The sequence below is a fragment of the Misgurnus anguillicaudatus genome, unplaced genomic scaffold (genome assembly GCF_027580225.2).
Source record: "Misgurnus anguillicaudatus unplaced genomic scaffold, ASM2758022v2 HiC_scaffold_31, whole genome shotgun sequence".
Taxonomy (NCBI): Eukaryota; Metazoa; Chordata; class Actinopteri; order Cypriniformes; family Cobitidae; genus Misgurnus; species Misgurnus anguillicaudatus.
The window spans coordinates 4,638,112-4,654,355 of record NW_027395281.1 but is presented as its reverse complement, the minus strand read 5'-3'; the positions used below and the strand labels follow the sequence as shown (position 1 = coordinate 4,654,355).

Here is a 16,244-nt window from a genome sequence, read left to right as displayed (position 1 = left end):
CTTCCCAGCTAGAAATAAAAAGTTCTAAGAACGTTCCCTGAAAGTTCCCGAATGTTCCCAAAAACATTCTGCGAACGTTAAAAGCGGCTAGTTTTCTTTGAGTTCTAGGAACGTTTCTGTTGTCTGAACATTAGAGTAATGTTACATTTTACCATTTTTAAACATTATGACAATGTCATGTTTTAATGTTCACACAATGTTTAAAACAACAACTGTTTATTATATTGACTTGTTTAATTGTTATGTAAATGATAGAGAAACATTGCATTTTATTATTTTATAAAACATTATTTCTGAATGTTCAGTAAATATATTGCTGTAGAAAACTCAATTCACTTACTAGGTTTAGATGTTGATGTTTCATTTTAAGTCACCCTTATTGTGATTCGTGTTTGTTTTAGTTGGTCTCTTGACACTTGACCTTTTGCTTGCTAGTTTTTTCCTGGTTGTGTTAACTTTGTATTAATGCACCACATTTGTTATGAAAAGTTATTAGTGTATTTCTGTGGTTGTTGGTACATAATGGTAAAGATCATCACCTAGTTCATTTACTAATCAAAAGTTTATTTTCTGCCAATATTGTATATTAGATCCAACTCTTTCACAGCAGTTTGTCATTAAGGAGTTTTAGAAACTTTGGACAAAAAATTTCCGCTGTATAGTTGGGATGCCCAAACATCAAGAATCAGACTATGAATCTCAACCATGGTGACAATTAAAATTGTTAAAAAAATCCTTATTTATCCATGCCGCAGTGCATGCTGGGAGTCCTGAATGAGATTTGTAATTTGTTAATACCCAGCATGCATTGCAGCATGAAGTTTTTCATTTAATTGTCACCATGATTGAGATTCATAGTCTGATTCTTGATGTTTGTGCATCCCAGTTACACAGCGGATATTTTTTGTCCAAAGTTTCTAAAACTCCTTAATGACAAACTGCTGTGAAAGTGCTGGATCTCATTTACATTTTTGACAGAAAATAAAGTTTTGATTAGTAAATGAATTAGGTGATGATCTTTACCATTATGTACCAACAACCACAGAATAACACTATTAACTTGGCATGTTCATAACAAATGTGGTGCATTAACACAAAGTTAACACAACCAGGAAAAAACTAGCAAGCAAAAAGTCAAGTGTCAAGAGACCAACTAAAACAAACACTAATCACAATAAGGGTGACTTAAAATGAAACAAACATCAACATCTAAACCTAGTAAGTGAATTGAGTTTTCTACAGCAATATATTTACTGAACATTCAGAAATAATGTTTTATAAAATAATAAAATGCAATGTTTCTCTATCATTTACATAACAATTAAACAAGTCAATATAATAAACAGCTGTTGTTTTAAACATTGTTTGAACATTAAAACATGACATTGTCATAACGTTTAAAATGGTAAAATGTAACATTACTCTAACGTTCAGACAACAGAAACGTTCCTAGAACTCAAAGAAAACTAGCCGCTTTTAACGTTCGCAGAATGTTTTTGGGAACATTCGGGAACTTTCAGGGAACGTTCTTAGAACTTTTTATTTCTAGCTGGGTTACCTTTCCAGAGTTTGGATTATCACTATCATTGGATTGTATATACACTGGAGAACACTTTGCACATTTGGACTTTTAACACGCTTGAACTTTTAAATTGTTTTAGGTTTGGTAGTGATGGGAGAAACGAAGCTTTTCGAAGCTTCGAATCAATTGAACCAATTGCTTCGAAAATTGATTCAGTTTTTCGAAGCAGTTCGAAACAGCACACACGCTGGCGACCCCTGCTGGTCAAAATAGTGTAAAGCAGATATGGCCAAACATTTAGACTTTTTTTACAAAATAATAGCAAGATTTTTATTAAAATATGTTTAAAAAAATTATTTAACTTAATTAAGAAATAGTTAAAAGTGTATTATGTGTTTTTAGATTTATTTAGAGCAAACAAATCATTAAAACTAACTACCCTTTTAATTATGCAAATTTTTGTCATTAAATCTGTCTATAAACAATAAATAGACAAAATGGCAGTGTTATTAGTCAGAAGGATAAATGTTTTATGAACTTTTATAATAAAACTGACCCGAGTTCACCGAAACATATTAGACACTGGTCATGTGATCAACTCCCCCTAGTGGTGAATCGTCGGATTTTCGAAACGTTTCGAAACAGTTATGACGTAATGAAGCCTCGTTTGCTAAAATCACGTGACTTGGGCCAGTTTGAAACACGCTCCGAACCACTGATTCGAAACAAAAGATTCGTAAATGTTTCGAAGCCTCATGAAGCAGTGCTTCGAAAACGACCATCACTAAGGTTTGGTTTTCTTGTATTCCCTTCTTTTAACAGTCTTAAGTTTTAATGTGTTGTTTTAAGTTCATTGTGATCCTTGTAAATACACTTATTTAATTTTACTTGTTTTTCATCCTTTTAACATTGTTTTAACCTCACACATCTGACCCCTTTTAACTATTTGTAACGCAGCTAATAGGGCTGATCGTTGCTATATATGTATATCTGTATCTGGCAATTTATTTTTGGCCATCTGTTAACGTCTTCTATCCACTCCTCTATAGTACACGGATCTGGTAGATGTGTTGAAAAAGTTAATAAAGTGAACTTTTTAAAATAACTGTGTTGCTTCACTGCTGATTCTTGCCATACTTCCGTTGCCAAGATGCGCGCGCATACACTCACACGTCACCATTGTATACAAACAGTAAAAGGGTCTATGCTGGGTTGTTTATACATATGGCAAAAAATTTATTCCTTTTTGGCAAAATATGTGTTAAATATAAGCCAAACACATGTTGTAGAAAGTAAAACTTAAATATATTTTTGACTTTGAAACTAAATTTAGTGAAAGAGCTTTTCTCTGCATTTATTAAAACTTAATAGAAAGTCTTAGTGCAAATAATGCAAATTATAGTATTTTTGTAAGACAACCTGGTAGTTAGCGGGACACTGGTTTACTCACCCAAAAGCCTATTACATTTTTCCATAGACATTTGCATTAATAAAAACATATACTCAAGTGTTTAACAATAGTTTAAGATACACATTTTGTCCAAAATTATAATATTCATAGATGAACACAACTTTAAGGTATTTTGAAGTCTAAAAGCGTTTATTAAAAATAAAAGCTAACCAGTCTCTCAACATTAACGTTATCGCCACCAAGCCTCTGACAACTCTTTCAAACTTTATAAAACACATTTAAAAACCCTGATTCCCAAAATAAGGTAACAATAGAAGCAATTAGAACAACATAAAAACAGCAATTCATAAGTGCACTACAACTAGTCTCATGAAGCCTGACACCGTATACACAGCCAAGGGTAAAGATAAAGATAAAAAGGTGACCCAGTGGGAGTTTTAAAGGACATCGGCAAGCTTCTATAGAAAGCCAGTATTACCTTACAAAGAGAGCAGTGACGTGTGCACTCTTTGGCACAGTGAAGACCACTCTTTCTGCAGCATTTTGGATCATCTCTAGGGGTTTGGTTGTGCAGGCCTACCAATAATGCATTGCAATAGTACAGTCTGGACAGGACAAGAGCCTGGACTAGGACCTGTGTAGCATGCTTCGATAGCAAAGGTCTAATTTTCTTTGGATGAATCTACAAGAGCGGGTGGTGCTGGCAACATGCTCCGTGAAGCTATGCTGATCACTAGTAACCCTTCCTAGGTTTCTAGCTTAATGGTCAAGGAACCCAGTTGAATAGAAAGATTGTGATGAATCTTAGGGTCAGATGATATGACAAGCAGTGCCATCTTTGCGAGGTTCAGCTGGAGATGATGATCCTTCATCCAGAGTGAGGTGGCACTCAGGTATGCTGAGATGCGGGGAGAAACTGTTGGATCAACAGGCTAAAATTACCAGGCTTGTGCACAATTCAGAATTTCAGAATTGGCCTCCATTCAATTCATGAATTGGAATTTGAATTGACTCCGCCTTACAGGAAGTTGAATTTGAATTACAGGAAGTGGAATTAAATTCATAGCAATTCAAAGAATTCTACAGTCACAAGAATCTCACATACATTCAGTGTTAGGAAAGTTACTTTAGAAAATTGTTTGGCAACCCTTTTAAATACTTGGTAAAATTAAAGCATTCTGGGAAATGAAGTCATGTTACATCATGTTCCATAAAATTACAACTGCACAGAAACAAACTTAATAATTTGTTATGTGACTAGAGTTTTTAAAATTAATTGCTGGGGGAAAACATTTCCTGTTAATGTAATCTGTACAAACGAATATATTTATAGAATATGTAATGCAATCATATCTGACATATACTGAAAGCTTCATTTTTAACACTTCACTTACTATATAATATGTATAAGAATTTCTTTGAATTGAATTGCAATTCTGCTTTCTTTAATTCAAATTCGAATTGTAATTCTAGATCCTGTTTTTGACATAAATTCAAATTCAATTCAAATTCAAGAATTGAATTGGAATTTAGGAGTCATTCTCAATTCAATTCTGAATTCTGCACAAGCCTGAAAATTATAAGTGGAGAAAAGAGCAGTGGTCCAAGCACGGAGCCTTGTGGTACCCCAGATTCGAGACGTTGGGGTTTAGAGACATCACTCAACGATACTCTAAATAACCTGCCTGAGAGGTTATTTAACTTGAACCATAGTAGTGCCGTTCCAGAGCCCTTAATCTTGGGAATTTTGTCCATGTTGCATTGTTGTTGAGATCTTCAAGCATGGTGATGTTTAAAGTCCCCAAAAACGTCTATAGTCTCATGTAGGATCTTGCTAGCAACCACCATTTTGAATACACGTTGAAGTCACAAGTAGGAAAAATTACTGGGTATTTCATGTCTTGGAATGAAACATAAAAATATCTTATTGTTGTTGAGATCTTAAAGCATGTTGATGTTTAAAGTCCCCAAAAATGTCTGTAGTCTCATGTAGCATCTTGCTAGCAACCACCATTTTGAATACACGTAAAATTCACAAGTAGGAAAAATTACTGGGTATTTCATGTCTTGGAATGAAACATGAAAATATCTTTGCCTTGTGTTAACACAATATCTTAGATGTACAGTCATGGCCAAATATATCGACATGCTTGGTAAAAATGAGGAAAGAAAGCTGTGAAAATAAATCTACAATGTTTAACCTTTTGATCTTTAATAAAAAAATATAAAAAAATGTTTTATTGAAGTAAAATAATTGAACGTGTGGGGAGATTCCATGAGAGAAAGAGCGAGCGAGAAAGGGAACCATTATGGCGATCAGTGTTTTTATCAGCTCATTTGCATTTAAAGGACAAACCCAAAAACGGCACATTTTGCTCACACCTACAAAGTGGAAATTTTAACATGCTAGAATAAATTATCTATGTATAGCACTCTGGGGACACCAAAGATTTATTTTACATAATAAAAGTCTTGTAAAATGTCCCCTTTAAATTAAAGCTCAAAAGAAGAAACATTTTGGATTTTCACTTTCTTTGCTCATATTTACCAAGGGTGCAAATATCTTTAGCACAACTTCCACCTTATTAGAAGCAAGAAAAAACCCTGTAGTCTTCCGTAGCATGCTAAACCAGTGCTATCACCAACATGATCAATACTAAAAATAATCCTGGACCAATCTTCACCTGGTGTGACCGTGAACTGGGTACTGTAATGATAAAAGAAAGACATGAATTAGTCTAACTGACCCTTCTGATCGAAATCAAAACATGATATGAATGTTATTCTGTGTAAACATCACTGCAATACAGATCATAATTTAGCGTTTCCAGAATTCACAAGTCAAAATACATTAGAAATAACTCCAAACATCTCTAATACACACATCAATGTTACACACAAAAACGGCATGATGTTTAATTGAGCACTTCTCTTGCTGATAAAAACTATTTACACTTCACATGATAAAAATAACCACATTTAAACAAATTATTTTGTTTAAAAGTTGACACACTCTTGTTCTCGTGTTGTCTTCTAGTTTCTACTTTAGTTATTCAGATCTTTACTGGTTAATATCTCAGCAATCACTGAATTAAATCAAATCTTTGTTGATTTCTTATGTTGTTCAGATGTAGATCACAGATTTAAAGACACTGATATGACAAACAAGATACTCACCATTAACAGTAACTCTGAATCTCTTCTGAATGATATGATTGCTGTTAGTGATTTTTACATCATAAAGTCCAGAGTCTTTAGTTTTGATGTGTGTAATGATGAGAGAACCAAACAAATCTACATGCAGTCTTCCTTTGAAACTATCAACAAGGACATGTTCTGGGTGGGGATGAACTGTTCTGTCCATTTTAGCTATAGGAGTGTTTTTAAACTTCCACTCGATCACATCATCAGGCTGTGTTTTGGCTTCAGTGTTCAGAATGACAGTTCCTCCCTCCATCCATGATTCTGACTTCACTCCATCTGTTACGGAGACAAAAACACAGAAAACAAAACAAATACACAGAGATTAAACTTCAGTACAGAGGGCTTGCAGGTTTTATTAAGTTAAATGTAAGACCTTTTTAGTTCACCCCAAAATGACAATTTTATCACAAATCACTTATCCTTGTATGGTTCTAAACCACATAGTCCAGTCCACACATTTTTAGATATTTTTGATGAAAACCGAAAGGCTTGTGACCGTCCCATAGACTGCAGTTTGATTTACACAATCAAGTACAGAAAAGAATGAAAGACATCACCAAAAAGGTCCATGTGCCATCAGTAGTTCATCAACAATATTAAGCAGCGATGAGAACACTTTTTTGCAGAAAGAAAACAAAACAAAAAAATTTAATCAACAATTTGTTCTCCTCCTTGGTCGTTCAGTGCACATTCTGAACTGCTGATGTAGTTGCCAGGGTCACAGAATACGCTGGCAAGTTATTTATGCATTGTTATGGGCTGTTTAAGTATCGTTTACAATGTTCGCATAATGGCTTAAATAAGAAAAACAAAAACGTTGGCAACTACATCAGCAGGTGACGTCTGCAGCATGAGCCATAGTCTGCTCTTGAATGCGCACTGAACATCCAAGGAGTAGTACAAATTGTTAAATAAAATCTTTTGTTTTGCTTTCCTTGTGCACAAAAGGGTTCTCACTTCTCATCGCTTCATAAATTATTATTGGACTACTGATGGAACATGGACCTTTTTAGCGATGTCTTTAATACTTTTCTGGGCTTGATTTGTGAATAAAGATTGACCGATATATCTCATTTTGAGAATTCCGTGCTGGACGCCATTTCTTCAAAACATCTGAGGAAAAGGGCTAACAACCGCAACAGCGTGCACATCAAATATGTCAACAGAGTGACGCAGCTTCATTAAAAGGACTTTGAGTATACTTTTCTGTAATCAATCAACTTATTTATCACAACAGACATTAATACACAGATGAGATGTGTTATAAATGCCTGATGTGCAATGTATGCAGCTTGGCTAAGAAAAAGAGACAAACTCACAGAGTTAGACTGATCCATCAAATTCTGTCCCAATAACGACGTAGCTTTGCATGAATAAAACAGCCATGAATGAATGCTTGGTGGAATTAAAAATGCTGAATTAAATTTGTTTTTCTGTTATTTATGCTCATAAATACAACTCACCAGTGACAGTAACACTGAATGTCTTTAATGGCTTGTAGCCTGGCGTTCTGCTGCTCCTGATCTCCAGCTGATATTCTCCATTGTCTTCAGTTGTGATTTTGTTGATGGTGAGAGATCCAGTCGTACGGTCCAGCTTCAGTCTGCTGTTGAATCCCCCATCAGGGTATTCTGCTTTGCTATTTTCATCTTCTGAATCAATAGTTGCTATAATTTCACCTTTAAACTTCCACAGTAGATTTTCAGCTCCCTTTATTTCATCGGTTTTAATGGGTAAAGTAAAAGAATCTCCATTTACAGACACTGTAACAACAGTACCAGATACACCTGCAGACACACAAAAAAGATCATCTTAAATACACACAACACTGCATTGTTAAATGTGTGATGTCTGCAGTTTCTCCAGTAATGTTTCATTTGTTTACAGCTCTATTATTGTGTTAGTAAAGTGTTTATTTTATAATAAGTTGATAAAAGTTAATGTCTGTGTTTTGTGTTGTTGAGAAGACATCTATTTGAGGGATTATTTCTCCACACCTTTACCTTCTTACTTTATAGTATTCATGTATTTAAAATCGGCAGTGTTTTGTGACTGTTTTTCCTTATCATTTTGACAATAGATATTGCCTCATTCACTAAGCATGCGTACACACAAATTTGTGCATGAGATGTGCATATGGACGTTTTCACAAACAAATCGCAATTCAACAAAAAATTTTGTATCAAAATTTCTTCTAAATGTACAAAAAATTAAAGAACAAGAAATACTACACATATGCTATAATACAGTACACGACTATAATGTATATAATAATGCTGATATATAAAAATCACATTATTATATTTTAAATTATAATATTTTTTATATCTATATTACTATTATAAACATTACATTATACATTATAAAGGCACGTGATACACCGAACTTTACTTCCGGTTTTGTTTTTTTTAATGGTCTGACTAGTTGCTAAACTGATCTCTTGAACAAATGCCTCGTCAAAAATAACAAATGTTTTGGTTTCCTAGGTAATCTATGTGCTGTTTTTGCTTGTTATATAAATAAACTACGTTTAAAGAACTTTATTTATTCTTAGCGGAGTTTACCGGAAGTTACATGCGAACCACGACAGACGCTTGTTTATGTTGTTACTGCTAAAACCATCTATAGCCTACTTATTCTTTTCTACACATATACATAAGATGCACGTAAATGACAAATCTTCAGGCTTTCGATCCTCACTTTTTAAATCTCTATATGAAAGTGTCTGCTTAATGCCTAATGCAAACGTTATGTAAATGTAATGAGAAGTCAATCACTTGATCTCCTGTCTGTTTTATTTAAGATACTACTGGGCGATTTCGAAGCACGCTTCATGAGGCTTCGAAACATTTATGAATCTTTTGTTTTGAATCAGCTGGGCTGCGTTCAGCCCCGACAAAACGTTGCACAACGTTTATTAAACAGAAACGGTGATGCGTTGAACGCCCTGTTGTGATGACGAAAGAGTTGCAACTACGGTAGCTGAGAGGCCATTCTTTGTGTTCTTTTTTAAATGTTTCTGAAGTCTGATGAAATCGTTATAAATGTGTGTTTAATACTGTAAAAGACCCTCAATGTTACAGTCACTGACCTTGCTGTCCAGAATGAAAGAAAACATTCCAACTTGAACCCATTGAGCGAGCTGTCTCTTTACTATCGCGTGGTTTTACACATCTTGCCGCTGATTGGGCTGACATTTCTGACACACCCACCAAACAAGAGAAAACGCTTCTAAAACCTGTTGCATTCCGTTGCACACCGTTTCAAGGAAACATGTCGTTCAACCCGGAAACCGTAGCAAAACGTTGCGCACCGGTGTGAGATTGAACGTGCCCCTGGTTTCAAACTGGCCAAAGTCACGTGATTTTAGCAAATGAGGCTTCATTACGTCGTAACTGTTTCGAAAAGTTTCGAAAATCCGACGATTCACCACTAGGGGGAGTTGATCACAAATGACCAGTGTAGGTGAACGCGGGTCAGTTTTATTATAAAAGTTTATAAAACATGCATCCTTCTGACTAATAACACTACTATTTTTTTCTACTTTTTGTTTATAGACAGATTTAATTACAAAATGTGCAGAATTAAAAAGGGAATTCGCTTTAATGATTTGTTTCCCATAAATAAAACTTAAAACACAGAATACACTTTTAATTATCTCTTAATTAAAGTAAATAATTTTTTAAAACTTTTTAATAAAAATCTTGCTATTATTTAGTAAAACGTGTAAAATGTTTGGACATGTTGCGTGCTGCTTTTTCACTATTTTGACCAGCAGGTGTCGCCAGCGTGTATGGTGTTTTGAACGCTTCGAAAAACTGAATCAATTTGTGAAGCAATTGGTTCATTTGATTCAAAGCATCGAAAAGCTTTGTTTTTCCCATCACTATAAGATACAGATGCACTTCTCTGTCATATTAATTAAATGTCATATTAATAATGTAATCATGTCATTTCTTTGAGCTCTTTTTCTTCATTGACAAACTGCTCTAAAATTTTCTGAGGACCAGTGCTGCGTAAAGCCCTTATATGAAGCTAGATTGGGCGTGTTTTATGCAAACTGCCAACCAAATTTTATTTACAAACTAGATTAACCACTGATTAAGTTCATTCACGAATGTTTTTTCTCCCTGCATCCCAATCTGCATACTACCCATCCTAAATAGTATTTGGAAGGTCCCAAATCATGGTATGTTAAAAATAGTTGGTTTTAGGTGAAAATTCAAAGTGTAAATCCATGGCCACTCAAACGGGTGATATTACCAACAACTCACCACGAGAGGACGGGGTTTAGTTAAGCATTAAGCTACACCGAATTGACAGATAAAATAAATGATGTGTGACTGAATCAATAAATTAAACTACAGAGTAAATATCACATGATGACAAATAATAAATGAAGAAAAGCTTAAATGGAAAGATGAGTTGTATTTTGTTTGAATTTCTGAAGGATCATTACATTTCAATGTAAATCTAAATGTAAATAAAGAATCACAGCATCGTCCAGTCAACAGTCGTCGTGTCCATGTTTGTGCAAACTGGGTTATTCTGCACTCAAAACTAGGTAGTTTCCAAAACAAAAACAGTACCCATACTATCAGGGCATAAAATAAGTAGGCCAGCGGCAGGCAGTGTGTACGTTAACATGCACAGAATAAGCGGATAACTATCAAAAATCTGCTTATTACAGAAAACTGTTTTCATGCGATTACATGCGAATCAATAAGCCGGCTATGCAGACAACTGCGTTTACAAGGGAATTGAAGAATTATCAGTTTTCTCGCAGGCAGTGACGTCACCACCTATAGTACACAATAGTCATTCAAAAAGCAGACGGCATATCTGTCTTAAGCTGTACTGTTGTATCTCTTCTCGTGTCTGCAGAACCTGTAAATGTAACATGAGCTGCTATTTTAACAGTTTCTCTGCCAACTGCTTTAGTCCAGTGGAGACTTTTATGCGTTACTTTGCGCTTACTTCCGCGTGTGACGTTTATCTTTCATACGCGGAGACATGCGCACATGGACAAAACCGTGAGAAAGCCGGTTAAGGTGTTTACATGCCACGCAAAATCGGCATAATGAGCAAAAAACTACCTGTGCCGATCGGTTTTTGCTTACGCCGTTTATGGGCTTTCCCAGCTAGAAATAAAAAGTTCTAAGAACGTTCCCTGAAAGTTCCCGAATGTTCCCAAAAACATTCTGCCAACGTTAAAAGCGGCTAGTTTTTTTTAAGTTCTAGGAACGTTTCTGTTGTCTGAACGTTAGAGTAATGTTACATTTTACCATTTTAAACGTTATGACAATGTCATGTTTTAATGTTCAAACAATGTTTAAAACAACAGCTGTTTATTATATTGACTTGTTTAATTGTTATGTAAATGATAGAGAAACATTGCATTTTATAAAACATTATTTCTGTATGCAGTAAATATATTGCTGTAGAAAACTCAATTCACTTACTAGGTTTAGAGGTTGATGTTTGTTTCATTTTAAGTCACCCTTATTGTGATTAGTGTTTGTTTTAGTTGGTCTCTTGACACTTGACTTTTTGCTTGCTAGTTTTTTCCTGGTTGTGTTAACTTTGTGTTAATGCACCACATTTGTTATGAACATGCCAAGTTAATAGTGTTATTCTGTGGTTGTTGGTACATAATGGTAAAGATCATCACCTAATTCATTTACTAATCAAAACTTTATTTTCTGTCAAAAATGTAAATGAGATCCAGCACTTTCACAGCAGTTTGTCATTAAGGAGTTTTAGAAACTTTGGACAAAAAAAATCTGCTGTATAACTGGGATGCACAAACATCAAGAATCAGACTATGAATCTCAATCATGGTGACAATTAAATGAAAAACTTCATGCTGCAATGCATGCTGGGTATTAACAAATTACAAACCTCATTCAGGACTCCCAGCATGCACTGCAGCATGGATAAATAATGATTTTTTTTAACAATTTTAATTGTCACCATGGTTGAGATTCATAGTCTGATTCTTGATGTTTGGGCATCCCAACTATACAGCAGATATTTTTTGTCCAAAGTTTCTAAAACTCCTTAATGACAAACTGCTGTGAAAGAGTTGGATCTAATATACAATATTGGCAGAAAATAAACTTTTGATTAGTAAATGAACTAGGTGATGATCTTTACCATTATGTACCAACAACCCCAGAAATACACTAATAACTTTTCATAACAAATGTGGTGCACTACCACAAGGTTAACACAACCAGGAAAAAACTAGTAGGCAAAAAGTCAAGTGTCAAGAGACCAACTAAAACAAACACGAATCACAATAAAGGTGACTTAAAATGAAACATCAACATCTAAACCTAGTAAGTGAATTGAGTTTTCTACAGCAATATATTTACTGAACATTCAGAAATAATGTTTTATAAAATAATAAAATGCAATCATTCTCTATCATTTACATAACAATCAAACAAGTCAATATAATAAACAGTTGTTGTTTTAAACATTGTGTGAACATTAAAACATGACATTGTCATAACGTTTAAAAATGGTAAAATGTAACATTACTCTAACGTTCAGACAACAGAAACGTTCCTAGAACTTAAAAAAAACTAGCCGCTTTTAACGTTGGCAGAATGTTTTTGGGAACATTCGGGAACTTTCAGGGAACGTTCTTAGAACTTTTTATTTCTAGCTGGGTTCCCCGATTAAAGAAAACCGATTTACGCGTTTACATGACCCCATGTGTTATCAGTTTATTAAGCATAATCGGCGTAAGACTGTGCATGTAAACGCACTCAGTGACGACTTCTCCAAGAAGACAGGAGTAGCAAAACGCAAGCATCTCCTCTCTTATCATAAATCCATACGCGTCTGCAGCAGGAAGGTATTTTGACATGATGCACATGTTCACATGATGTGGCAAACACATCTTTTGAAATGAAGAGACACACACGATGAGAAACAGGCATGTTTTTGAAAAGCTTCACATTCATGCCTTCCCGGGAAGAAAAATCACTGCGTGCCACTGAAGTCGACATATTGGGAAGTAACTTCGCTCTCGTTTAGACTCACAACAGCAACTTGTTAAGTAAAATACGTATTCATTCAGCACGTTTAACCAATTAAATGCTGTGTCACCACACATACTCAAACACCATTGGCTTGTGTTTTTGTCCATCTTTGAAGACAAAAAGAAGTATGCGCCTGTCCATGCTTCTCAAGAAGGGAAGAAGAGAAATATGATTCAATAGATTGCGTTTTGTTCACCTAAATAATTCATTCAAGAATAATCAGGGTTCCTACACATTAGTTAACTTCAACTTCAAGGACTTTTCAAGAACTTTCCAGGTCCAATAACCTTAAATTCAATGTGGGGACACATTTCAAGTGAGAGCAAGGTTACATCATGTAAGATACATTGTTACAGTTCCCTTTCGAGGGAACTCGCGCTGCGTCACTGCGGTGACACTTTGGGGACGCCTCCAGGGGTAAGTGTGTCTGAATGTGTATATCAAATTCAACCAATGGTGAGACTTAACGACAAAGACACGGTGACGTGAGAGTCAGGAAGTATATCGCATTCGCTATCTGAAATATTGCAAAAGACGGCATTACAGGGATGCAGGAAGTATGGCAAGGGAGACGCAGCGTCTCGTTCCCTTCTCAGGAAACAACAGTTGCATACGTAACTCGAGACGTTTTCATGTGTCAAACACAACTATGCAAAAAAGCATTTTGGTATGAATCAACATTCACATACAGAAGATATAAGCATTTAAAGCCAACAGTTTAGCACGTGTGATTAAAACGTTTTTATGATATTATCCTACACTACACAGGGAATAATATGGATTCTTTCCCAGAAAACTTCTTTCATAAAATAGATTCAAGCACTTTCAATGACCTGTATCTATGTATGTATATAAAAAACTTCCCAGCCTTGAATCCCCTCAGATTTACAAACTTTCAAGGATTTCAAGGACCCGTGGGAACCCTGAATAATGATTTGTTCATTAACGTAACATTGCTACTTTCCGTGCCTTTTGCACCTCTTTTTTTATCAGGGGTCCAATACTTTCGTTTGTGTAATTTTACTACAGATAATGTCATCTATGGTTTGATTTCTTTGGATGTGTGCATTGCATGGGTTATTACTAACATCTGGTGAAATGTTCATGTCAATAGCATGTTTAGAAATATATTTACAAAAAATGTGATGTGTTTGTTCAATATTTATTTTACCAGCTGGAAATGATGAGTTAAATTTTAGGACGAGTGTTTTACTGTAAATGCGTATTTCTCTATTGTGTTTAAAGCAGGTGATTCAGTTCCCTTCTTGAATTTCTGTTCCCTCTTCCATAAACCAGTGAGCGTTTTTTATTACCAAACAAACTTATACAACACACAACAATTAAACCAATAAAATAAATATAAAAAACAGTTAAGTGTGCAAAGAGCAGTATACGATTGCGTAACATGACAGATGGGAACAAGAGCGGCTGTGCGTGCAAAATGAAACTGAAAGTAAAATTAATAAAACGAATATGACTTATGGTGTAAGGGTAGAAAAAACAAAGTATTAAAGAGTTATTGATATGGATCTATACATAACCTATAGTTATGATGCTTAGTTTATTAGCTGACTGAATAAAGATATATGAAATAGAGACGTCGCCCAAACCGAACACACAGAGACTTACAAAATCATAATTTTTAAAAGCAACCATATATTTTTATACAGATTTACATTTGCTGTTTATTTTTATACTGATTAACGTGCGACTGTGTTGCTAATTTTGTACGAAAGACAAAAGTTCTCCGCAGTACTTCCGGTTATCTCAGACAGACGTTGCAGTCCCTCAGTGAAGTACAATGAAAACACTTTTTAACACATTTAACCATCATACAGTTATTATCTCTTAAATCATATCTTACTCACCATCCAGGAGCAATGCAAAACAGAAGAATAATAAATGCTTCATCGTGTCAGTACGGTCAGTCTTCAGTCTGAAAAAACCCCACCTGTCCGCAAGACTTCTTCTTCTTCGATTTTAATGGCGGTTGGTTTTCTTTAAAGAGCATTACTGCCATCTACTGTGGGTAGTGATTGGCGATTCCAAAACACTGCTTTATGAAGCCTCGAAACAGTTACGAATCTTTTGTTTCGAATCAGCGTGTTTCAAACTGGCCAAGTCACGTGATTTTAGCAAACGATGCTTCATTACGTCATAAATGTTTTCCGAATCAGAAGGTTCACTAACTAGGGGGTTCTGTAAATTTCTGTTTAACCAAAAAATTGTGTTCTTTGGTGAAACTATGAGATAAGACTCTTCTCATTTTAAATTTATTATTAACCTGCTGCTTCTCCTTGCTAAATTTTATATTCACAAATGCAAATTCTCAAAAATTCTCATCTTTAAGAAAGATGTTGATATATATTTAATTTCCTTAAGGAATTCAAAAATACTGTACTCTACAATGGTGTCAATCCTTTAAGCTAGCTTAATTATCTTTATATTTATGTTTATGTAACGTAACCCACAACATTGTGTACTGTTTTCCATATTTTGTACTGTTCTGTATATGTTTTTGTTTAAGCATATTAATAAAAAACAATAAAAGAAAAAGAAAAAAAGAAAAGAAAAAAAGTTCACTAACTAGGAGTTGATTACAAATAACCAGTGTCTAATATGGGTGAACTCAGGTCATTCAAATATGTGAATAATTTACAGGAGAGTTAGTGTTAATGTTCTGTTTTCCCTAAATTTAACAAAAAACACAGAATACACTTTTACTTAAGGGATTAATTATGTTAAATCATGTATTTTTTTGAAAAAAAAAAAAATGTTTTGCCATTATTTTGTAAAACGTGTAAAATGTTTGGACTGAGACCTTGCTGCTTTACAACGTTTTCACCAGCAGGTGGCGCCATATTTAGGTGTTTCGAGCGCTTCGAAACAGTGAATCATTTCCCGAAGCAACGATTCAATTGATTCGAAGCTTCGTTTGCTGCCTCTGGATCTCGCATATGCAGGCTGCATACGTCATTAAGCCTGGCTTATTTAAGTTACAGCACGACATTAGCAAGTCATAAGCAATTTACGATGAACTAAGAATAAAAGTCAA

At 34.8% G+C, this 16,244-nt stretch overlaps 1 protein-coding gene across 1 annotated transcript; it reads right to left on the bottom strand.

The window, feature by feature from the left end:
- Positions 1-3,001: 3,001 nt before the first annotated feature.
- On the bottom strand, positions 3,002-15,248 carry LOC141363028 (hemicentin-1-like). Its single transcript, XM_073865471.1, has 4 exons — positions 15,058-15,248; positions 7,601-7,924; positions 6,111-6,413; positions 3,002-5,640 (listed from the first exon to the last, which is right to left on the bottom strand). Exons 1-4 carry the CDS (start codon positions 15,098-15,100, stop codon positions 5,558-5,560), a joined length of 753 nt encoding a protein of 250 aa, XP_073721572.1. The 5' UTR covers positions 15,101-15,248; the 3' UTR covers positions 3,002-5,557.
- Positions 15,249-16,244: the final 996 nt, after the last annotated feature.

Excerpts from the sequence above, each read along its gene's own strand:
- LOC141363028 (XM_073865471.1), bottom strand. The coding sequence starts at position 15,100 with ATGAAGCATTTATTATTCTTCTGTTTTGCATTGCTCCTGGATG. Across the intron at positions 7,925-15,057 it reads TTTTGCATTGCTCCTGGATG|GTGTATCTGGTACTGTTGTT; the intron begins GTGAGTAAGATA and ends GTGTGTCTGCAG. Across the intron at positions 6,414-7,600 it reads ATTCAGTGTTACTGTCACTG|ATGGAGTGAAGTCAGAATCA; the intron begins GTGAGTTGTATT and ends TCTCCGTAACAG.